We start from the raw sequence: 25,993 nt of genomic DNA, 5'->3' as shown, positions 1-25,993 counted from the left end.
ATCATAACGAATGACCCAAAAAAAAAAGAATGAAACAAATGAAAACGAACACATTTTTCTGCAGTACACACAGTGGCGGAATTATAGGGGTCGCCAAGATCGCCGCGGCGACCGGGCCCCTTGCTGCAGGGGGCCCTCAAGGGCCCCCTGTACTCTTCCATAGAAGGGGAGGCTGAGAGGAGCTCCCCAATCATCAGCCGAACTGAAATCAGCACTATGCAGGGAGCTCCTCACATTAGGGTAAGTGAAAGCACAGTGTGTGCTCTTTGTCTCCCCTACAGTGCAGTACCCGGCAGGAAGAACCAAGGTAAATGTCTGCCGTTTTGTTTTTTATAAGACTAGCTACTGTATTTGTGTTTATATGTGTGTGTGTGAGCAATGCTTGTATGTGTGCGTGTGAGCATGTTTGTATGTGTATGTGTGTGTGTGTGTGTGAGTATGCTTGTATGTGTGTGTGTGAGCATGCTTGTGTGTGTGTGTGTGAGCATGCTGGTGTGTGTGAGCATGCTTGTGTGTGTGTGTGAGCATGCTTGTGTGTGTGTGAGCATGCTTGTATGTGTGTGTGTGAGCATGCTTGTGTGTGTGTGTGTGAGCATGCTTGTATGTGTGCGTGTGAGCATGCTTGTGTGTGTGTGTGTGAGCTTGCTTGTATGTGCGTGTGTGTGTGTGTGAGCATGCATGTATGTACGTGTGTGTGTGAGCATGCTTGTGTGTGTGTGTGTGAGCATGCTTGTATGTGTGTGTGTGTGTGAGAGCATGCATGTATGTGTGTGTGAGAGCATGCTTGTATGTGTGTGTGTGAGCATGCATGTATGTGTGTGTGTGTATGTATGTATGTGTGTGTGCGCATGTATGTGAGTATGCATGTATGCATATGTATGTATATGTATGTGTATGCATGTGTTTATCAGTGGCGGTGCATCCAAAAGGGTGCACAGGTTCCACCCCCTCTCTCCAGCCACCCCCTCTATGACCAATGGATAGATTCATGCATAGCATAGCATGAATCTATCCATGGCCACCGCTGCCACCCCCATATTTAGGTGTCTGGTCCCTTTTGGGGTGCCGGGCACCTGAATTACAGCGGCGGGGGTGTTTTTGCAGCACCTGATTAGAGCCATGGGCTCTAATAGGCTTCAAAATAGGTGAACTGCGAGCACCATGCTTGACGCTCACAGTCTACCCAGGTGTGTTAGAAAAGTGAATTAATATTCACTTTCCTAACACTGAACCGCCTCTCCACCAATCAGGTGTGCGGGTCTGTTACCCATCACCTGATTGGCTGAAACGATAGGCGCAGCTATTGGACACCTATCAGGAGGAGAGGACGGGAGATGAGGATGGCAGGAGATGCATGGAGGACCCCGCTCATGGCCGTTACCCGCTGCCCCACCAAGGCAGGGTAAGTGGCGGGCAGACAGCGAGTGGGCGGTGGGGATTCACAGTGGCAGCATTTGATGGGCACCCCAACAGCATTTGATGTGCACAGTGGTGGCAATTGATGGGCACAGTGGCAGCATTTGATGGGTACACTGGCAGCATTTGATGGGCACAGCGGCAGAGTTTGATAGGCACAGCGGCAGAGTTTGATGGGCACAGGGGTGACATTTGATGGTACACTGGTGGCGTTTGATGGTACAGTGGTGGCGTTTGATGGGCACAGTGGCTGTAATTGATGTTTTTTAAATCAGTTCCTTTATTTGCAGCCACCCACTTGGGACTGGGCCCTGGTGTTCCACCATCGGGCTCGGAGAAAAGAGCCCTGTCGGGGGGGGGGCCTCCATGGTTTCCTGCATCGGGGCCTGAAGGTTCTAGTTACGCCACTGAGTGCACATGTCTATTCACTGAACCGTTGGCGAGTTAAACCTGGGCACATTCACCCATTACTGACCCATCTGTTACACCCCCCTAGACCAAATAATAATTGGATCCTTATTATATGGGAGGGGGTGCCAAAAAATTATACTCGGGGGATTAAATTACTCACATAGTACTTGTTTCAATTAAAACTCCGTTCACTTTAATCACCACCAATCTTGTGCAAAGGAAATTCCAACTTTTTTAAAGCTCAACTCCAGGTATAGCATCCTGATTGGCCCCCCATCCCCACGCAGTAGGTTTTCCTTTTTATAGAACTTTAAATGCAGGGTGTCATAGTCCCCCCCCAAGGTGTCGCCACAGCAGCGCCCCTCATTCATAGTTTTTTGAAGCAGAGAGTGGCCTTAATGTCACATCAGCACCACTCTCTGCAAGGGTGCTTTGAGGGGAGAAGGGGGCGGGGCCACGACACCCTGCATTTTAATGGTAAATCCTCAGTTATTCAGGTTGAATGACAAAGGGTTTCATTTTATACTGGAAGACTGAGGACATCTTGTGGCAAAAAACAGTTATTACAGCTCTTGATTCCGCTCTTGAGGGTGAGTATTGCACCAAGAGCTGAATTGTATCTTTCTTGCCCTGCCTGGTGCCCAATATTAATATAAAAAAAATTGACAAGAGTCGGGCATTACTTTATGTGTAGTGTGGGCGCAGGTTCTCTTGACTACAGCCCCGTACACACCATCGGATTTTTCGACGGGAAATGTTGGATGTCAGGCTGTTGGCGGAAAATCCGACTGTGTGCACGCTCCATCGTACAATTGTTGTCGGACTTTCCCGCCAAAAAATGTTGGCTAGCATGTCTTCAAATTTTCCCCCGACAAATGTCTGTTGTCGGATTTCCTGATCATGTGTACACAAGTCCGTCGGACAAAAGTCCAAAGTACAAACGCGCGTGCTCGGAAGCAAGGGCGAGCCGTGAGCGGTCGGTCTTGTAAACTCGCGTTTGCAATGGAGAATTAACATTCGTGACGCGGCAAATTATGAAATCTGGAAATGCGGCGCACAATTCTCTTCTTCTTTGATGGGATAATAATGAAGCTGCTTTGCTGGTGATACTGATGGATTTATTGCAAACTAATTCTCAAAGGCTTTTTTTTTTTTCTAGTGATATCAAGAATAATATTATTATGTTTTTTTTTTTTTTTATTTGTGCAAGTTACCACAACGCCATTATCCCGTCGTTTTTAACCTCTTGGCGTCCGCGCTATAGCCGAATGACGGCCACAGTGTGGACCTGAATTTCTGGGAGGACGTCGTAAGACGGCCTCCCCTTTGCACGTGCCCCACACGCCCACTGCGGGGCGCGCGCTGTGATTACCGAGTCACTGAGACGCGGGTGATCACAGATCCGAGTAAGGGATCGATCCCGGCCCCTTACCACGTGATCAGCTGTCAGCCAAAGACACATGATGTAAACAAAAGCTCGGTAATCTTTTTTTTTCCTCAGTGTGAGGAGAAGCTGATCACCGGCTTATGTGCAAGGGACATTGGTCCTGAAGAGGCAATTCTGCCTCATCTGTGCCACCAGTACCCCCTGCCAGTGCCACCTATCAATGCCCACAAGTGCCACCTATCAATGCCCACAAGTGCCACCTATCAATGCCCACAAGTTCCACCTATCAATGCCCAACAGTGGTGCCAATCAGTGCCACCTAGCAGTGCTGCCTATCAGTGTAACCAACCAGTGCTGATCAGTGCCCATTATTGCCACCCATCGCTGCCACCTATCGGTGCCTATCAGTGCCACCTCATCAGCGTACATCAATGAAGGAGAAAAATTACCTTTTTGCAAAATTTTATTAAAAAAAATATAATTTTTTTTTAAAAATTGGTCTTTTTTAACAAAAAATAAAAACCGCAGAGGTGATCAAATACCACCAAAAGAAAGCTCTATTTGTGGGGAAAAAAATGATAAAAATGTAATTTGGGTACAGTGTTGTATGACCGCACAATTGTCATTCAAAGTGCATCAGCACTAAAAGCTGGGAATTGGTCTGGACAGGAGGGGGGGAGGGGTTTAAGTGCCCAGTAAGCAAGTGGTTAAAGCGGAGGTCCACCCTAAAGTGGACCTTCCGCTCATTGTAATCCCCCCCCCCCTCCGGCACCACAATTGGCACCTTTCAGGGGGGAGGGGGATGCAGGTACCTGTACTGTACAGGTATCTACACCCACTTCCGGCGTAGATTCTGCAGAAGGTATGCCCCTTTCCGCAGAATCCACGCCCCTTTCCGAAAGTCCCCCGCTGTCTGCTGGGAAACACACGGATCCCAGAGACAGCGGGGACCATCCTTATTGCGCAGCGTGACTTGCGCATGCGCAGTAGGGAACCGGGAAATGAAGCCAAAAGGCTCCACTTCCTGATTCCCATACCCTGCTGCCGACTCCCAAACTGATATTTGAATAAAACGCATAGCCAAGTATTATTACTATAAGTATATATTCTACACAATTTTTTTTTTTTATTGTGCATTAAAAAAAATAAAAATAAAAAATAGACATGCTATCTGCCAATAGAACTTAACCAAAAAGTGAATTCTATGCATCCAAAAATATAGAAAATATAAATAAATAAATATAAATCAAATCATTATTATTCAACCCAAAAAAATTATGTCAAAGGAAAAACTCCAAGGCCAATAATAAATAACACGTTATCTCCTCTGATTCCACAACATGTCAGGTTGACGAGCGGCCGTTCAGAAACAAACTGAAATCGCAAAATGAAAAGCGCGAATCAACACTCACCAAACTTTTACTAACACGAAATTAGCAGAAGGAGCCCAAAGGGTGGCGCTAAAGAGCTGAGAAACCACGTAGTACATCACTACGTTTGTGATTGTTGGCCAACATTTGTGTGACCGTGTGTAGGCAAGACAAGTTTGAGCCAACGCCCTTCGGACAAAATTCCACGGTTTTGTTGGCGGAAAGTCCGATCGTGTGTACGAGGCATTAGTGAAAAATATATATTTTTTTAACATTATTGAAAGACAACAAACGTTTCATGCAATTCTGTACGCAGCAGTGCTTTGCGGCAGACACACTGTGGCGCTATTGTGTGTCGCATTTTTATCCAACATGCCGCAACTGGGGGTGTAGGGAATTGTATGATTTTTTTTTAACTAGGTGGACTCGTGTTTTCTTTCAACCTGACTAACTATGTCACTATGTAACCACAATCGACCTTGCTTCGATCAATGCAAATCAGTGCAGCCCAATGGACACGGTGTGAATGAGCCCTCAGTAATTACTACAGTACATGTAGTCCTGCAGCACCCCTAGTGGCAGCTTACCAATCAGCACTCTGTAAAGTATAATTACCCCCCCCCCCCCCCCCCTGTATACTGTCAGCAGACATATAATTGCTGGAAAGGGATGAACAGTGAAATCTGATTGCACATCACTAAACGCCCGTGAGTTCCTCCCTCGGTATACAGGGATTTGGGGAATAGGACAAGTGTCGGGAAGGAAGGGGTTAAGCGAAGGAGATTTAATTGGGCTGCACTGGGAGCTGGCCTCACATGATGAGTGGATGACCCGAGTCTGCTGATCACATTGCTGGGGATGGAGCTGAAGTTCTGTTTTCCTCTATGACCTGAGAAGATGGGAGGGAAAATCCTTCCCTTCCTCCAGAAACTTTGTCTGTTTCCCCGAAATTCTGCGACAGAACCCGACGAGTCCAGCACATTGTTACCTAAGGTGACTATCGCTACAATGTACCCTTCCCCCAGGTGATCGTCTCTACAATGTATCCCCCCCCGCCAGGTGACTCTCCCTACAATGTACCCTTCCCCCAGGTGACCATCCCTACAATGTATCCTTCCCCCCCCAGGTGACCATCCCTACAATGTATCCTTCCCCCCCCAGGTGACCATCCCTACAATGTATCCTTCCCCCCCAGGTGACCATCCCTACAATGTATCCTTCCCCCCCCAGGTGACCATCCCTACAATGTATCCTTCCCCCCCCAGGTGACCATCCCTACAATGTATCCTTCCCCCAGGTGACCATCCCTACAATGTATCCTTCCCCCAGGTGACTCTCCCTACAATGTATCCTTCCCCCAGGTGACTCTCCCTACAATGTATCCTTCCCCCCCCAGGTGACCATCCCTACAATGTATCCTCCCCCCCCCCAGGTGACCATCCCTACAATGTATCCTTCCCCCCCCAGGTGACCATCCCTACAATGTATCCTTCCCCCCCCAGGTGACCATCCCTACAATGTATCCTTCCCCCCCCAGGTGACCATCCCTACAATGTATCCTTCCCCCAGGTGACTCTCCCTACAATGTATCCTTCCCCCAGGTGACTTTCCCTACAATGTATCCTTCCCCCAGGTGACTCTCCCTACAATGTATCCTTCCCCCCCCAGGTGACTCTCCCTACAATGTATCCTTCCCCCCCCCAGGTGACCATCCCTACAATGTATCCTTCCCCCCCAGGTGACCATCCCTACAATGTATCCTTCCCCCAGGTGACTGTCCCTACAATGTATCCTCCCCCCCCCCAGGTGACTGTCCCTACAATGTATCCTCCCCCCCCCCCAGGTGACTGTCCCTACAATGTATCCTCCTCCCCCAGGTGACTGTCCCTACAATGTATCCTCCCCCCCCAGGTGACTGTCCCTACAATGTATCCTCCCCCCCCAGGTGACTGTCCCTACAATGTATCCTCCCCCCCCAGGTGACTGTCCCTACAATGTAACCTCCCCCCAGGTGACTGTCCCTACAATGTAACCTCCCCCCCAGGTGACTGTCCCTACAATGTAACCTCCCCCCAGGTGACTGTCCCTACAATGTAACCTCCCCCCCAGGTGACTGTCCCTACAATGTAACCTCCCCCCCAGGTGACTGTCCCTACAATGTAACCTCCCCCCCAGGTGACTGTCCCTACAATGTAACCTCCCCCCCAGGTGACTGTCCCTACAATGTACCTCCCCCCCAGGTGACTGTCCCTACAATGTAACCTCCCCCCCAGGTGACTGTCCCTACAATGTATCCCCCCCCCAGGTGACTGTCCCTACAATGTATCCCCCCCCAGGTGACTGTCCCTACAATGTATCCCCCCCCAGGTGACTGTCCCTACAATGTATCCCCCCCCAGGTGACTGTCCCTACAATGTATCCCCCCCCCAGGTGACTGTATCCCCCCCCCAGGTGACTGTATCCCCCCCCCAGGTGACTGTCCCTACAATGTATCCTTTCCCCCAGGTGACTGTCCCTACAATGTATCCTTTCCCCCAGGTGACTGTCCCTACAATGTATCCTTTCCCCCAGGTGACTGTCCCTACAATGTATCCTTTCCCCCAGGTGACTGTCCCTACAATGTATCCTTTCCCCCAGGTGACTGTCCCTACAATGTATCCTTTCCCCAGGTGACTGTCCCTACAATGTATCCTTTCCCCCAGGTGACTGTCCCTACAATGTATCTTTTGTAGCGGATCTAAAGTCAGACGTATTTATTTTAGTTTTGGATGGAGTAGGGAATAGATGGAACCCTTTTGTTTGTGCACCATGGTGGGGAGATTTCACTTCCTGTCCTGTAGAGTAAGATTGTCTCTTCTAGGGGAAGTATAATGGAAAATGTAACACTTACCTTTCTGTAATTTTCCTTTCCTGGTGCCTATCCATGCGTATGCTGCCATGAAGGCACCAGGAAAGTACATTCCAGTAACCTGCAAGGAGAAGACTTTTCTATTGGGCATTATGGATAATAGGTAGCACATGTGCAGTAATGCGCAGCCCTCAGCTGAGAAAAGGACCAGAGCAACCTCCAGCATAGGCTGTAGCTCCCAGACCAGGTCACTAGATGTACAGGCTGAGTATATTAGAACTGGGTGGGGAGGACTGGTCAGGTTGTTTTTTCTGAACACATAGTTGGCCTTTAATAACCACAGCAGGTAGGGGGCGCCAGGAGCTCCGGTGTACACAATGCTGATGGAGTGCTTGAGAGATTATATATATATATATATATATATATATATATATATATATATATTAATGGGAGTGCGTTAATATACGATGTGTCCCCTCCACTGATCATGGTTCTTATTGGTTTCCTTCTACAGAATGCTGTTGGACAACGGAAGTCGGAACATGCCCAGGAGACCAGGCGTGGATTCCAGTACTACACCCATAACACCGGTGATGAAGAAAATGTGGAGACCTCTGACCCCGGTCCCCGAAAAGAACGATTACTACTGTTCACCTACCGCCCTGACCCGTTCGTCCCTTTCGTTAAATACTTCATGTTCTGTGTCAACTCTGCCATCTTCACCCTGGGATTGGCCATCCTGTGTATCGGCTTCTGGGGCCTCGCTGCCAAGAAGTCCTTGGTGGGCGAACAGATTGGATACCTAGGCACTGACCCCATGCTGGCGTTCGTGCTCGTAGGCCTATTAACATGCGCCTTATCGTTTGCCGGGTGTGTTGGGTTTATCAGGGAGAACACTTGTCTTCTCAGGACCTTCCTTGTTGGGATATTGGTTCTGATGGTCTCCCAGTGCTTGGTGGCCATCATGCTCCTTTGTTTTCAGCAGCAAATCCAAGATTCCTTGAAGAGCACCATGCTGGTCGCCATGAGCCGATACCAAGATGATTCCGACCTGAAGTTCATACTGGATGAGGTCCAGCTGGGCATGGAGTGCTGCGGAGTGCAGACATACCAAGACTGGGCTGTCAATCTGTAAGTGTCAAAGCCGCTTTGAGGGCACAGCTGCCATAGCTGGCCTATAAATGTGTTCAAATTGCCAGGCTTTTTAAAAACAAGCAGAGCAAATGTGTATATTGAATATGTTGCTTCACTGGCTACATGCTTGTTGGGGATCCGTTACTCCATATTGTAGTAAGAGACCGACCGCAACTAGGCTCAGAGGAACTGAACTCTGGGCAGTCATCGGGCAAAGGACTAGTCACCAGTATTGTCTGTGGTAACCAGGGCCAGACTGAGACAAAAAACCGGCCTGGGCATTCCAGACCCAGCAGTCAGTTCCTTTGGGTTGGGGGGAGGCTGGCAATGGGACACCCACAGAGCCAGTCCCCCACATTGCAATGCAATACCCCACCAGCTGCTTCCCAGCCTAAGGGATTCCCACCTACTGCCCTTACCCCCACCCCAAGTACCGGCCCTCCCACCACTGACAGACCCCACCCTCCCCCGATCACCGCTCACAGATCTTCACCACCCAGCTACCATCTGCCCCCTCCCGCCACTGATGGTCATCCCCCAGCTACTGCCCCCCGGTCACCACTCACAGATCTTCACCACCCAACTACCATCCACCCCCTCCTGTCACTGATGGTCATCCCCCACCTATTACCATTTCCCCCACCCCAGCTACTGCCCCCTCCCACCAATAGCAGACCCCAATCACCGCTCACAGATCTTCACCACCCCAACTACTGCCCCTCCCCCTACTGACAGACCCCCCCCCCTCCTCCCCAATCACTGGCCACCGCTCACAGATCTTCACCACCCCAACTACTGCCCTTACCCCTACTGACAGACCTCCCCCAATCACCGGCCACCACTCGCAGATCTTCACCACCCAACTAATGGGCTCACCCCACCTACTGCCCTTTTTCTCCCACCATTGACAGACCCCAATCATTGCCCCCGCTCACAGACCTTCACCACCCAACTACCGACCCCTCACTGATGGGCACACCCCAGTCCTACCCCCTCCCACCACTAACAGACCCACCTATGCAATCGCAGCCCCCCCCGCTCACAAATCTTAACTACCGACCCCCCCTGATGGCCACCCCCAACCTACTGCCCTTTTTCCACACCCCAGCTACTGCCCCCACCACTGACAGACCCCCCCCCCAATCACCACCTGCCACTCACAGTTCATCACCACCCAACTACTGACCCCCGCCCCCCACTACCCTTTTCCCCCACCCCAGCTACCGCTCCCTCCCACCACTAACAGACTCCCTTTCAACCACTCACAGCGATTTACCCCCCCCCCCCAACTACTGACCACCCCCATCCCCCCACCACTACGGCCACCCCCAACCTACTATTTCCGCCACCCCAGTGTTAGGCAGCCTGTGTGGTCACCCTGCAGCTGATCTTCCCCATTGCTGATTTCCCATGCCTTGTTCTGCATTGTGCTTTTGTATGGAGGCAGCCGTCTTGGTAGTGCCAGGTCTTTGGTAGTGCCAGGTCTTTGGTAGTGCCAGGTCTTTGGTAGTGCCAGGTCTTTGGTAGTGCCAGGTCTTTGGTAGTGCCAGGTCTTTGGTAGTGGCAGGGCTTTGCTTCCCCATGTTGGACCTCCAGCAAGGAGAACAGTATAAATTTAATGCCAGATCTTGTGAGACTAGCAGTCAGAGGGAGCAGTGCCTTAGATCTCTTATTACAGGTATACAGCTATAATAAGGCTGAAGTCACAGGAGTGTCCCAGCACCGGACCACAAAATATACAAACATCACAACCTCAAATCAGGTGAATACTATTGGGTGTTGGTTGATTTTTCTCAAATCGCCTTTCAGGACAACCCCGGAGAGAGTAGCTCCACCTTGCAATCAGGAAACACATGCCCACTTTAAAAACACCTCCTCCTCCTCCATGGCTTCAGTTATTGTGTTTCCTCCTTGGAGGAAGCATGTGCCTGAACCAGGGAGAGCTACACTCTCTGCAGGGGAGTAAGGCTTACCTTTTGTTGCAGGTTGTTTCTCTTTGACCCCCAGCAGCATCTCCACGGGGAGAGGACTCCTGGAGCTCCTGGTCCCGCCATCTCACGGGAGTAAGGACCCTCGGAGTGCCGGCGTCGGGTGCCCGGTGTCCGCTTGTTAGCGCAGGGAGGGCTCTGTTGCTGGCGGAGGCCGCTGCAGGTCAGCGGCATGGCTCCGTTTTCGGCGCCGGGTCCCGGGCGGCGACGGCGTCGTTCACGGTGACGCGCGGGCGCTCTGAGGGGGCGTGGCGCCGTGGTTCAGCGCCTGGAACGCAGGGGTCATGGGGCGGGTCAGGTGACCGTGTGCTTCCGCTTCCGGCCGGCCTTGATGACGCGGCGGCCGGGAAAATTTAAAATGAGAGCTGTTTGTAAAATAGCTGCCTCACTCAAACGATGGAAGAGTGCAAGCCAGCTATGGCGGAGACAGGCGCCCCCAGCACCGGTCCAGCCCAGGTACGTAAGGTGCACTGGCACCCTCTGCTTTACTGTGGGTATGTCTTTGTTTGTTCCCCCCTCTTGGGGGCCTGTCGCTGCAGGTCAGAGGTGGACTTCGCTCTGACCTTTTGCAGCCTAGTTCTGGGGTCTCACTAGTAGGTCTGTTTGGTGGTGGGTCTCTGCACTGGCTTGGTGTTAAGCAACTGGTTGTTGAGAGCTTTTAGTGAATTAAACCTGTATGTCGTTTCAGGAAAAATCACTAGGAAAAGCTAGACCAGGTCAGAGAAAATGTCCTTCCTGCAAAACCCCCCTCAGAGATTCATGGCAGAAGGCAATGTGCAGAAATTGTATCAGAGAATTGGTGGAAGAGGAAACATCTCAACAATATAAGGATTTGTTTTCTTCGGTTAAAGAGCTGACAAACTCTTTGAGTTCAGTCAAGTCCATCCTGATACAAAACCCTCCCGCACAGACCGAGCCTCAGAACTTACCGCCCAGCCCCAGGGCGTCGTCATCCAGACAGGTGGAAACTGAAGAGTCTGGAGACGAAGGGGGTAGTACTCTCATCTCCTTCAGGGATTCTGAGGAGGAGGAAGAGGAAGAAGATAGCAGGGGCTCCAAATTCAAGCTATCACTAGAGGAAGTAGATGATATTTTAAAAGCAATCTACACTACTCTAGAAATTCAGGAAGAAAGAGTACAACTGTCAGTTCATGACAAAATGTACCAGGGGTTGGACGAAACAAAACGGCGAGTTTTTCCTGTCCACAGGGTCCTCTCAGACTCAGTGAGAAAGGAGTGGAAGGACCCAGAAAAAGCCCCTTTCTTCTCTAAAGCTCTCAAAAGAAGGTTTCCCTTCGAAGATAAGGACTCAGAGGTTTGGAATAAGAAACCCAGAGTCGATGCAGCTTTCTCGCAGGTATCCAGACGAACGGATCTAGCCTTTGAAGATATGGGGATCCTTAAAGACCCAATGGACAAAAAAGCTGACTCCATCCTTAAAAAAGCTTGGGATGCCGCGTCAGTCAGTCTAAAACCAGCAATGGCAGCTACGGTGGTGGCCAGGAATCTGGAATGTTGGGTAGAGAAGCTGAAGAGCCATATTGAGGCGGGGACACCCCGCAAGGATCTCTTAGAGTCCTTTCCACTGATCCTGAATGCAGTCAAATACATGGCGGATGCATCAGCAGAATCAGTTAAACTGGCCGCTAGGTCTTCGGCTCTTGTAAATTCAGCCAGGAGAGCAGTTTGGCTGAAAACATGGTCTGGGGACACTGCCTCTAAGGTCAAGCTGTGTGGTCTTCCCTTCTCGGGTGACTTGCTCTTTGGTCCTGATTTAGAGTCTGTGCTGGATAGAACAGCCGATAAAAAGAAGGCTTTTCCAGTTAAGAAAAAGCAGATGGCTAAAAAGAATTTTCGTGCTTTTCAGCAGTCCCATAAAAAAGACCAGGAGCACAAGAGCAGATGGGGTTCACAGAAGGGCAAAGGCAGGGGTGGAGTCCTCTTTAGATCTCCCCAGAGCAGTCCCCTAAGAACAAGTGACAATATCTCCCCAGTGGGGGGGAGACTGTCAGCTTTTCGCGAACAATGGGACAGGCTGTCTCCAAATCTGTTCGTGAAGAGCGTTGTCGATCAGGGGTACAGGTTGGAGTTTTCAGAACCACCCCCGAGCAGGTTTTATGTGACAACATTGCCAAGGGATCAGGAGAAGGCCTCTGCAATGAAGCTGTTGTTACAGGAGCTGATACAGCAAGAGGTTCTGATTCAAGTCCCAGTAAGCCAGCAGGGCGGGGGTTTTTATTCACATATTTTTCTGGTGAAAAAAACCCTCAGGGAAGTACCGTCTAATCCTGAATCTGAAATTCCTGAACAGGTTCATTCGGTACAAACATTTCAGGATGGATACAATTTTCTCCATCACAAAGCTGTTGACCCCAGAATGCTTCATGGCATCCCTGGACCTAAGGGATGCCTACCTTCATATACCAATTCATCAGGCATCGCAGCAGTTCCTGCGCCTGGCATTGAAGGTAGGGAGTTCGGTATGGCACCTCCAATTCAGGGCTCTGCCGTTCGGACTCTCGTCCTCTCCCAGGGTCTTTACGAAGATTATGGCAGAGGCTTTGGAACCCCTGAAATTGAAGGGGATTCCAGTTGTTCCTTATCTGGACGACCTTTTGGTTTTTGCAGACTCCAGGGAGCAGGTCCTAGTCAATCTCCAGAGGGCCCAGTCTCACCTCGAGGGCCTGGGATGGCTTCTAAACCTAGAGAAGTCAATCCTGACCCCCTCACAGGAAATGAAATTTCTGGGGTATACATTAAATTCGATTCTCCAGAAAGTTTTCCTGCCGTTGGAAAAACAGGAAAAGTTACAGCTAGCTGTACAGCGGATACAGAGCAACCAGACAGTCTCAGTCAGGATGGCTATGGCAGTTCTGGGCCTGCTTACGGCAGCAATCCCGGCTGTTCAGTGGGCCAGGTTCCATTCCAGACCCCTTCAGAGGGAGGTTCTGTCAAGCTGGTCCCATCAGGATCCTTTGGAAAAACAGCTAAAAATTTCGTCAAAGACGAAAAGGGCTCTTTGGTGGTGGAGAGACCAGGCAAACCTCTCAAGGGGCCTGGTGTGGACCTTTCCTGTGGACAAGCGCCTTACTACAGACGCAAGTGCCTGGGGCTGGGGAGCCCATCTGGATGGTCAGACATCTCAGGGGGTCTGGTCCAAACAGGAAGCTCAAAGATCATCCAACTGGAGGGAGTTGAAGGCGATCTTTCTGGGTTTAGTGGCATTTCAGCAGAGTTTGAGAGGCCACCATGTTCAGGTGTTGTCAGACAACACAACAGCGGTTACCTACATTATGAAGCAAGGGGGAACCAGAAGCAGGAGCTTGATGGAGCTGGCCAATCTGTTGTTAGACTGGGCAGAACAGAACACAGCCTCACTATCGGCAGTGCATCTGAAGGGCTCTCAGAATTTGTTTGCGGACCTCCTAAGCAGGCGCAAATTGCTAGAGGCAGAATGGAGTCTGAATCAGGAAGTGTTCCTGATGATCTCCGAGGCCTGGGGGGTTCCTCAGGTAGACCTTTTTTGCCAGCCAGCAGAACTCAAAGGTGGACAGATTCTTTTCTCTTCACCGAGGAGATGCAGCAATAGGGTTGGATGCATTCGCTCACCCCTGGCATTACCAGCTGTGCTATGCCTTTCCCCCCTTTCCTCTAATTCCACTAGTACTGAGGAAATTCAGGGAAGAAAGGACAGACTTAATACTAGTCACTCCTTTTTGGCCAAAAAGACCCTGGTTCGCGGGTCTTCGAAACCTAGCCTCGAAGCCCCCATGGAGGTTACCACTCAGAAAAGATCTGTTATCCCAGGGGACAGTAAGTCATCCAGAAGTGGAACTCCTGCAGCTAACCGCCTGGTTTCTGAGGAGGACCTGTTAAAGGCTAAAGGTCTCTCAGATAAAGTAGTAAAGACCCTGCTGTCCAGTAGGAAGGCAGTTACACAGGCAATTTACATGAAGGTCTGGAAAAAGTTCAACTCCTGGTGCAGTTCTAGAGAACTCAAGGTCAAGAGCACGGTGTCCGTCTTGGAGTTTCTCCATGAAGGAATGGAGAAGGGTCTCGCAGCCAGTACCCTGAAGACTCCGGTGGCTGCCTTATCAGTTTTCTTTGAAAAGACTTTATCTAAAGAAACTTTAATTTCTAGATTTTTTAGGGCTCTTGCTCGAAATAGACCAGTAGCCCTTAAAGACTTTCCAGGGTCTCTCGGGAGCACCGTTTGAACCCTTACAAGAAGCTTCTTTACAGAAGGTGGTTTTAAAAACAATCTTTTTGGTGGCCATCACCTCGGCCAGGAGAGTCAGCGAGCTCCAAGCTCTAGCTATTACAGAACCCTTCCTTAGAATTTATCAGGACAGGGTGGTACTGAGGACGGATCCAGCATTCCTACCGAAAGTATCCTCAACTTTCCATCGATCACAGGAAATAGTGTTACCTACATTCTCTGCAAGCCCAGCAAATGCAGGAGAGGAAGTTTTTCACACATTGGATGTGAGAAGATGTCTTTTACAGTTTCTGAAAGTTACTAAAGAATTTAGAAAATCAAACGCCCTCTTTGTGATATTTTCTGGATCACGCAAGGGGGAGAAAGCTTCTAAAAGTACGCTGGGTAGGTGGCTTAAGTTGGCTATAACAGAAGCCTATAAAGCAAAAGGAGAAATACCTCCCTCAGGTATTGCTGCCCACTCTACTAGATCCACGGCAGTTTCCTGGGCTGAAAGGGCCGGTGCCACGCCTGAACAAATCTGCAAGGCTGCCACTTGGTCCAGTTATTCGACATTTCTCCGGCATTACCGGTTAGATCTACTGTCTGCAGCAGATCAGGCCTTCGGCAGGAAGGTACTGCAGGCAGTAGTCCCGCCCTAGGGTAAGTTTCTCGGTTATCCTCTCCGGGGTTGTCCTGAAAGGCGATTTGAGAAAGACTCAGTTAGACTTACCGGTGACGGTATTTCTAAGAGCCTTTCAGGACAACCGTTACTTCCCTCCCTAGGTTATGCTTAGTAAATGTATTAAGTTCTACCATGGTGTTGTGCTTTCTGTGCTTTGTTTTCCAGCGTCGGAAGGCCACAATAACTGAAGCCATGGAGGAGGAGGAGGTGTTTTTAAAGTGGGCATGTGTTTCCTGATTGCAAGGTGGAGCTACTCTCTCCGGGGTTGTCCTGAAAGGCTCTTAGAAATACCGTCACCGGTAAGTCTAACTGAGTCTTTTTGCAACGTTTAGAAAATGATGAGCAATATTGCTCCCCCCTCCCCCCCCCTGCATAATGAATGCCGCATATAAACAATTGGAACGGAACAAATTTGTAATAATTATAAAACGTTTTGTTATTATTTGTTTCGTCCATTTGTTTAGATACGGCATTCGTTATTTCGGATAATTCGTAACTTCGGATAAATTTATATTCATTACGTTCACTAAAAGACAAATTTGAAAACTATTATAAATGATAGGTATTGAAATCTCCTTTCAATTTTGGCTGTTGGTGAACATAACAAATATGAATTTATCCGAAGTTACGAATTAACCCAAAATAACGAATGCTGCATCTAAACAAATGGAACGGAATGAATTTGTAATAAATAATAACAAAAAGTTTTTATTTATTTGTTTTGTTCCATTAGTTTAGATGCGGCAGTCGTTATTTTGGAAAATTCGTAACTTCGGATAAATTCATATTCATTACGTTCACTAACAGGCAAATTTGAAAACTATTAAATTATAGGTATTATAATTTCCTTTCACAATTGTCTGGTGAACGTAACGAATACGAATTTATCCGAAGTTAAGAAATTATCTGAAATGACAAATGCCGCATCTAAACAAATGGAACAAAACAAATTAACAATAACAAAAACTTTTTATTATTACTAATTCGTACAATTCCATTTGTTTTAGATATGGCATTCGTAACTTTGGCTAAATTCATATTCGTTACGTTCACTAACAGACAAATTTGAAAGGAAATTCTAATACCTATAATTTAATACATTTTTAGTTCCGAATTTCAGATTTTTTTTTTTTTTTTTTTTTTTTTTTTGAATTTACAAATTATGATTTTTTTTTTTTCCAGTTTTGCGAATTTTCAAATTTATGATTTGCGATTATAATGAATGACACAAAAAAATAATTTTTCGGCAGTGCACATGTCTAGTAAGGTGGGGTGGTTTGAGGGTGGGGGGGGGGAGGGTTGAGGCATGTGACCATATTTCATGTTACACCCTAATTTTCATATCGTATATTCGTTTTTAGGCATCTTTTGGACCTTAAGAGGTCTATTTATACCACATTCATTGCAGAAATGTCAGAAAAAAATTCAAAATTTCTTTTTTTTTTTTTTTTTTTTAGCACATCTTCTGTATCATCAGCGCCATCTAGTGGACCATATGCTGCATATTTTTCTAATTATTTCAGAAAACTTTGCTGCATTTTGGCCACTAGATGGAGCCGATGATACAGGGGTTAATCTATTTGAAGACCTATTGGGAAACCTAGTTCAGATTGCACAAATGTTTTATAAATGGACCCCCAAGTGTGCCTGAGAATATCCGTGGACCGCTATGTACACTATGCACTGCAGCACATCAAGGTATGTAATGTGGATTGCCGGCTGTTGCAGTAACACAACGCACAGATTTAAATCTGTGTAATTCTAGTTTTCTTCTTGGGTTTATTTTTTTATTTTCTTCTTCTTTTTTTTTTTCCTTTGTTTTTGGTTTTTTTTCACCTTGTGATCTGGCCAGTAACCTACCTCCTGTATTAGAGTACCCCCACTCTGGATTAAGGAGCACGTTTTGGACAGCAGCATTGTCAGTCTGGGGGGGGGGGGGGGGAGTGTAAGATGGACTAGCAGATTTAGATACACTAACAAATTGAAGCCAAACTCCAGCTCACAGTTTTGTTACTTTTTGGGGATAAAGGTTTTCCATCAATAAACGAAAGCTGATCATTGTAAGCACCCCTGCCAGTAGGAAACGGTTTGTCTCACCTCTTGAACTGCTACATCTGTAGGACAGCTTGTTCTTTTGAAAAAAAAAAAAAACAGACTGGCTGGATCACCAGATGAAAATAGCAAAAATAGAGCCTAAAAAAAAAGAAAACTAATGCAGCCATCACCTCTAAGGCTTGGTAAGCTATAATATGTTTGCTTTTTGGGTTTAATACCGCTTTAAATCCACTCAATACATTCCAGGTTCGTAAAAAAGGTGTTCTTAAAGCGGCCACAGGGGCTGAGTAGAGACGCCTGTCCCCTGCTGGCACGTTGCAGAGAAGGTCCCTTGCTCTATGTGGAAGCAGTGGTTTCTCTGCAGAGGTCCAACCCCCCCCCCCCCCCGACAAACCTATAGCTGCATAGCTCAAGCTTTGGGGTTGTGATAGATCCTCTGCAGTGAGACCGCTGCTTCCATACAGAGAGGGAGGGTCCTTCTCTACAGCATGCTGGCAGGGGTCAGGCACCTTTTTGCTTTGACACACGTTTAATTTTAAAGGTTAATTGGGACTTTAATTAGGAGACAAATTAAATCCCTTCTTCATCTGTTACAGTAACAGGTTTTTTATTTTATTTATTTTTTGGAAAAAAAGGTTTAAATTCTATGTATAAAACCCGACCTTTGTACTCGCCCCCCAAACGTTCTGTAGTTTGTCCCTGTTCCTGTAACTGTCACTTTTTCTGGACCTCTTCACATCCTGTCCACAGGGTGACAACACCGCTGCATGACTTTCCTTCTGAATAAAAAGCGTGGTCATCTTATTACAGGAAATGGGAAACGCAATAGATCTACTGGCAGGATCAACAGCTAATTTTAAAACAGGAGAGACTCAGAAAAGAAAATCTGCAAAGTATGTCATATTCGATTTTACCCAGAATCCCACTTTAAATATATTCTTCTTTTTATTTAATTTCAGGTATTTCAACTGCTCGTCTCCCGGGGTGAATGCCTGCGGCGTGCCGTACTCCTGCTGCATCGACCCGCTGCAGAACGGCACGGTGCCCAATTCTCAGTGCGGCTTCGGTGCTCTGGGGATGGGAGAAATCGCAGCCAGCGGCCTCGTCTATCTGGGGGGCTGCGTTCCGCAGCTGGTCCTCTGGATTCACAGCAGGATGTGGGATATTGCGGCGGTTTACGCCTTGCTGACCGCCATCGAACTTGTCTTCCTGGTCTTCACCCAAAGAGTGATGCGAGAGATCGAGGTGATCAAATCTCTGTACTGAAAGTTTCCTGTTACCTTTTCATTAAACTACAACTGACATATGGTGGCTGCAGATTTATTTTTTTATTTTTTTATTTTTTTATTTTTTTATTTTTTTATTTTTTTATTTTATTTTTTTATTCATTTTTTTTTTTGTATTAAAAAAAATACAGAAATTACTTTTTTAGGGGGGCACAAACAAACTGAAAAATTAAACTGCCATTGATCAGGTCATTCTGTCTCACTGCTGTCCTCATCAGAGCCCCCTTTTACTTTAGATGTCGCAGTCAGTGCCCCTCTTTACATCAGATATGAAGAAGGGATTCTGCTGTGAAATGGGGGGGGGGGGGCGCTGGTGTAAGGAGAGGAATGTGAAAATATGAAAAGTGGGGGGTTTGTAATGTTAAAGGGGAGACTTTGATATGAATAGTGGACTCTTGATGTGGCTGGGGGGGGGGGGGGGGATTCTCTGCTATCAAGGGGGGCTTTACTGTTGGGGGGAGGAGGGTGTTCTGATGGGGAGGATGCTAATGTGAAGGGTGGGGGGTTATTGTTAAAGGGGTACTCTGATATGAAGAAGGGACTCTTGATTTTGGGGGGGGGGGGTAGTCTGCTGTGAGCAAAGACAACTCTGATATGTAAAAGTATTGTGGAGGGAAAGGATTCAAATGTAATGGGAGGGGGGGGGGTTAATTGTAATGGGGAGATGCTGATATGAAGAGAGGACTCTTGACGTGAAGGGGGGGCACTAATGTAAAGGGGGGAGATGCTAATAGAAGGGGCAGATGCTAATGTGAAGGGGGGGTTTTTGTTAAAGGGGTACTCTAATATGAAGAGGGATGTCATGCTTGTAACTGTCAGCCTTGCAATGCCTCGTGGGACTTGTAGTTCCGCAACAGCTGGAGGGCCGGGGGGGTTTGACACCTGTGCATGTAAAAAAAGGGGGGGGGGGAGACTCTGACTGAAGGGGAGGATGCTAATGTGAAAAGGGGGGGGGGGGAGACTCTGATAGCAGGTGGAGATGCTAATGTGAAAGGGGGGACGACTCTGATAGAAGGGGAGGATGCTAATAGAAAAGGGGGGGGATTCTGATAGAAGGGGAGGATGCTAATAGAAAAGGGGGGGGATTCTGATAGAAGGGGTGGATGCTAATGGGAAAGGGGGGAGGGACTCTGATAAAAGGGGAGGATGCTAATGTGAAAGGGGGCAGAGACTCTGATAGAAGGGGAGGATGCTAATGCGAAAAGGTGGGGGGGGGGACTCCGATATGAAGAGGAGACTCTGCTGTGGAAAGGGACCCTCTGATGCAAAGGGGCTCCAGTATGAAGGGTGGATGTTGATGATAAAGGGAAGACTACCCCGGTGGCACCAGAGACAGGGGTACCTCCTCATCCAATCAGATGGTCAGTGCACCGCCATTAGCCCCGCCCTTTTATTTTTCCAGAACAAAGCTGACAACCCGAGCAGGAAGTGGCTGAAAGATGGAAGATGAAGAACAAATGACGGAGAAAACATGGAAAAAAAACAAAACGGCATCAATTGTTCCTCATACGCCGCCCTTTAGAAAGCCAACTGTCATGCATTGGGGGGTGACATCCCCTTTAATTAAAGTGCTGATGGGGCCGAGCTCCCAATAAAAATCCGACTGCGCCGCAATCGATAGACAAGCCGGTAGAAGCGCTTATCGATCGCTCGCCTCCATCCCGGCGGTGAGATATCACTTTATTTCCATGTAATGAGAACGCTTCCAGAAAAAAATAAAAATAATCAGCAGGCCGGCAGGCGCGGAGGTTTTTTTCTGTATAGCGGCGTTTATTTATCGCCGGCCTGCGATGATCCCGGAGGATTTCGCCGCCACGTGACGCTTTATCTTCTAGAACAGTTGTGTGGTGAGGATTAGAGGAGAAGATTACAGGTGATTTACACCGCCAGGAGGGACAGGGGCCGCAAGGACAATTGAGACGGAGGGGGGGGGGGGGAGCGGGACATTGAGCGCGCCACGGCGTCTGCGCACGGATGAGGTTACTGGAAACACGGACACCTTCCCTTTCAGGAAACGCGCCGCTGATCGAGAGGCGCTATTCTTCCCATAATGAAACCTTTATAACCCAACCCCAACCAAAAACGATTTCTTTCGCTTTCGAACAGGCGACGGGTCCGAACGTCTGCAGTGTTCTACGGCGGCGTTCACACCTCGAGGCTCCGAAATGCTGGAGGAGGAAAAAAAAAAAAATCAATTATTCCCTATGGAGATGGGTCTCATTTGAAGCCCTAAAAAAGTTCCGGAGCTTCTTTTGTAGCTCAAATTGGGCAGATTTAGACGTTTTTGGCGCGTTTTTTTAAATTTACACAGAAATTCACAGAAATGCGCAATTTGCACATGTTTGTGGGCTGTTGCGCGATTGTCTGCTTAAATGTAAAAAAAAACATAAAGTGTAAAAAAAATTAAATAAAAAAGTAATAATGAATAGATAACTGTAAAATACACAAAACTAAAAATCATCATAAACAAAATGAATAATATGTAATAAAAAACAATCCCTAACCTTAAAAATATATTTTATTATTGATAAAAAAAAAAAAAAAAAATATATATATATATATATATATATATATATATATATATATATATATATATATATATATAATATATATATATATATATATATATATATATATATATATATATATATATATATATATATATATATATATATAATTTTTTTATCAATAATAAAATATATTTTTAAGGTTAGGGATTGTTTTTTATTACATATTATCCATTTTGTTTATGATTTTAGTTTTGTGTATCTTACATTTATCTATTCATATATTATGACTTTTTTCTTTTTTTTTTTTTTTTTTTTTTACATTTATGCAGAAAATCATATATATAAAAAAAATTATATATAATAAATAAATAAAAATAAACACCCAAATAAATAATTGTCGGCTGTGCTTATATTTACGCCTAAAAATAAAACTAATCACATAAACAGCAGCTAGCACAATATTGAAGAAATGACAATAAAAAGTTATATAAATGAGGTGCAGCGCTTGTATAAAAGTTGAACACCATCTCCTGGGTTTATTTCTTGTGGACTTTTATACAAGTGCTGCACCTCATTCAATAAACACCCAAATCTGAACATAAAATAAAATAATAATTTATTTATTTCTTATGGACTTTTATAAGTGCTGAACCTCATTCAATAAACACCCAAATCTGAACATAAAATAAAATAATAATTTATTATTATAATATTTCGGTGTTTATTATTATTTTACTATTATTACTTTTTTTTTATTTATTTTTTTTACATAGTATTAATTTATTATATTTATTTATGGTTATTTTTATTTATTTGTGTATTTATTTTACATTTATTTATTAGTAGTATTAACACCATAAATAACCCTAATAAAAAATAGGACAATAAATAAAAATATTAACCCCAACTCCTAACCTTGACTCTACTTAAAAAAATAAATAAAATAAAATAATAAATGAAGAATAATAATAATAATAAAAAAGCTCATGGAAAAGCCGAAAAACATAGCAATAAATGATGCAACGATGATGCAACAGATGATAGTTTTCTCTATTGGCAATATAAAAAAAAAAGCTCAAAAACGTATGAAAACGTGCGAAAAAAACTCTACGTTTAGGTGTGAATGCAGCCTAAATACTGCCTGCGTCCACAGGAGGAGGACTCCTTAGGCCTCTTTCACACGGGGCGGATCAGTAATGATCCGCCCCGTGAAGATCCGCTCGCTCAGCGGGGATCGCTCCGTTGTCCCCGCTGAGCCGGTGTCTTGTAAAATAGTGTCCTCCATCAGATGGTGTCCCCTGCGTACTGCGCATGTGCAGTACACAGGGACACAGATTCCGAAAATTGCCGAGGATGAACGGCGCCTTCGCCGTGAGTCCATGTTCTATCCCCACTATCCAAGTGGACATAGAGTTAGAATAAAAAAGAGCCGAGCGCAGCGAGGCCGAGCCCGAAGCGTGGCGAGCGAAGCTCGCCCGCGAGGGGCCCTCTAAAATTCTCAACCCTATGTCCGCTTGGATAGTGGGGCTACCTCCTCCACTCACGGCGCAGGCGCCGTTCAGCTTCGGAGTTTTTCCGAAGCTTCGTCTGCTCCGTACTGCGCATGCGCAGTACGGAGCGGACAGCATTTGATAGGCGGACTCTATTAGGCAGAACACCGGCTGCGGACAGGGCGGTCTCCGCACACTGTGCAGGGACCGCCCTGTCAGCTCTCCGCTCTCCTCTATGGGGATCGGACGAGCACGGACCGTGTGTCCGTGTTCGTCCGATCCGCTCTGCAGATGGATAGAAAAATAGGATTTTCCTCCGTCTGCAGAATCGGACTGTTGCGGAGGCGGACGAAATCGGGTGTCTGCGGATGCTCATCCGCAGACACCCGCTATCCCATAGGGATGAATGGATGTCCGTATTTCATCCGCAAACGGATGGATGAAATACGGACATACCGTCCGCATGTGTGAAAGGGGCTCATTTCCTGTGCTACAGAATAGTTACATTGTATCTCGTTACAAATATGTATCCTGTATATTCCCTATTCTCCTCGGCTCCCTCTAGTGGCCGTAATGTACTATTTTACTACTGCCCATAATAAAAGAACATTTGATCAGGACAGAAGATAGCCTGCAGAACATTAGTTTTTGCCCAATCTGCACAAGGACATGCAAATTCGTTGGCGAAATGGCGACTTTTATACCACGTAAAAGCCCAAACTGATGATTTGTTCGCTAAAGTGCATTTACGTTTTGTAAAAATAAAATATTTGCTTTCATTCCTTTTTTCTATTTTTTTTTTTTTTTTTTTTTTTTTAATCTTTTGCTGCATCTCAGTGCTGCTAATCTCCTGCAGCCTCTTTGCAACCACTTCCTGTCTACATGCACTCCAGTGATGGCTGCATGGCGTTTCCCGGGGCGGTGTTTTCCTGATGGTGACCATAGTGAGCCGTATCCGTTTGATGTGTGTTGGAACTGCCATGTGTAGTTCTTCATCATCAGAGTCGACAACGCAGGACAGGAGCACAGGCAGAGCGTCGTCACCCTATACCAGGAAGTGCCAAAGCATGGACCTTCGTGGCAGGATCACCAAGTGTTCTTTTTAATTAAAGCTGCAGATTTTAAAAAATGCTAAACGACTTTTGAAATGACATTAAAGCTGAACTCCGAGCACAAAAATTTACATTTAAAGGGTAACTCCACTTTGGGTCATGGGGAAAAAAAAACAGCAAAAAAAATGTAATAATTTAGCGTGTACAATTGCTACACAAGTCATATTGTAACTGAATATTATTAAAAATTCTCTTTCCTTTTCAACCTGCAGCTGCTGTAATTTTCTGTAAAATGCAATATGGCCACCTGGAGGCGCTCTGTACACAGATGGTATACAGAATTCCCCCCAGAAATGCAATATGGCCACCTCGAGGCGCTCTGTACACAGATGGTATACAGAATGCCCCCCTAGAAATCCAATATGGCCACCTCGAGGCGCTCTGTACACAGATGGTATACAGAACACCCCCCTAGAAATCCAATATGGCCACCTCGAGGCGCTCTGTACACAGAGGGTATACAGAACATCCCCCCAAAAATGCAATATGACCACCTGGAGGCGCTCTATACACAGATGGTATACAGACCCCCGCCCCCAAAAATGTCATTTCCAGCTTGTGTGATTGGCTCACTGATTTCCCCAGAAGTCTGCACTAAGATACAAGTCAGATTTTGGGCATCCCCTGCAACAAAAATTTCATTTTTGGTGAGACACTCCCAAAGTGTGATTTTACAAAATATTCCCTTCATTTATTAAGCCCTCACTCACTCCTGAACACGGCTTTGAAATCGTATTTCAGTCTGACTTTGGGGGCGACTTGAACGACATCTGTGCGGGGTTCCTGCACAGAGTTCTATTGAAATCGCCCCTCAAAGTCGCCAAAAATAGTGCCGGAACTACTTTTGGAAATTGGGATGTTACTTTTGCCAGCAATAGGCTCTGACTTGACATGCGATTTGCCAAATCGCGCCAATGTGAACGGGGGGCTCAGGGCTCTTTCACATTGACGGTAATGCTTACCAACCTTTTGTAAAGTGACCCACCATGGATCACTTTTCAGAGGGTGGTATAGCAGCAGCTGCCAGGCATTCAGGAGGCGCTACTGCCACCTGCTGACACCTGCTTTTTATTTTTTTAACATTGCAAAATCGGCAAGTTTACATTGCAGAGCCAAGCGTTTGCGGTGCAGCCCTATTGACCTCAAAGGGAGAGCCTGAAAGGCAATGCTGCAGCCCGGGTTGAAATTGCTGGCATGTGTACAGTCAATGTCAGAATTCCAGTGGGATGCTGGGGGATGGTAAAACTGCTTCTCAGCCACCTGTTTTTACCAGCCGCCAGTGTGAAAGTACCCTTCCACCTGTTAATGTTACCCAAGTACAGTGATGGCGAACCTCGGCACCCCAGATGTTTTGGAACTACATTTCCCATGATGCTCCCGCACTGTGCAGTGTAGCTGAGCATCATGGGAAATGTAGTTCCAAAACATCTGGGGTGCCAATGTTCACCATCACTGCCCTGCTACAAGGTACCTTTAAGGAGACGCACTTCCTGTTCTCGAGATACAACATGAAGTGAGAGGAAATCTCTTCAAATTGAGAGGAAGTCCCCTGGTGCCCTGACCACACGTTATAAGAAATTCATCCGGATTCTGGTGAACTGGTTAAAATGTGGTCCTTTCTGCTCCCCCCCCCCCCCCGCCCCACTGAGTAACTGAAGGAGTCGGGCAGAAAATTGTCAGCTGGCACTGGCTGCCAGGATACAATGGCGGCCTTTGGGGATTTTATTATTCACGCGGTAAAGGAAAAAAAAAAAGTGTGGTTTGGACCACCAGAACGGGTGTCCCTGATGGAAGATTTCCCCTTTTATTCCTTTTTCAATGACAACTGTAACATTTTGGATTTTTTTGAATTACTTTCTGTCTTGGTGACAAACAAAGGACAAAGCCCCAGAACCCAGCCACTCTTGGGCGCCGGGTCTTAACCAATCAGTTCTCTGGACCCCCCCCTGTTATGCTGTGTCAGCCAATAGAAAGCCTCCTGTGTGCCTGCACTTTCCAACACGTAATTCTGAATACCAATAAGACCAGAAGAGTGCAACACTGAGAACCCTCTATATTTATTTATTAAAAATAAATAAATAAATAATAAAAATCACTCCAAAG

The 25,993-nt window shown here is 46.7% G+C and overlaps 1 protein-coding gene across 1 annotated transcript; it reads left to right on the top strand.

Moving 5' to 3' along the window:
• Positions 1–5,418: 5,418 nt before the first annotated feature.
• LOC143935090 (tetraspanin-10-like) lies at positions 5,419–18,798 on the top strand. Its single transcript, XM_077458705.1, has 3 exons — positions 5,419–5,577; positions 7,947–8,563; positions 18,452–18,798. The coding sequence occupies exons 1-3, from the start codon at positions 5,482–5,484 to the stop codon at positions 18,756–18,758; spliced, it is 1,020 nt and encodes a 339-aa protein (XP_077314831.1). The 5' UTR covers positions 5,419–5,481; the 3' UTR covers positions 18,759–18,798.
• Positions 18,799–25,993: the final 7,195 nt, after the last annotated feature.

The sequence above is a fragment of the Lithobates pipiens genome, unplaced genomic scaffold (assembly GCF_037356315.1).
Source record: "Lithobates pipiens isolate NorthernLeopardFrog02 unplaced genomic scaffold, aLitPip1_a1.2 Scaffold_28, whole genome shotgun sequence".
In the NCBI taxonomy this organism is placed as follows: domain Eukaryota; kingdom Metazoa; phylum Chordata; class Amphibia; order Anura; family Ranidae; genus Lithobates; species Lithobates pipiens.
Note: the sequence above shows the minus strand (reverse complement) of the source record. Positions and strands in the feature narration are given on the sequence as shown.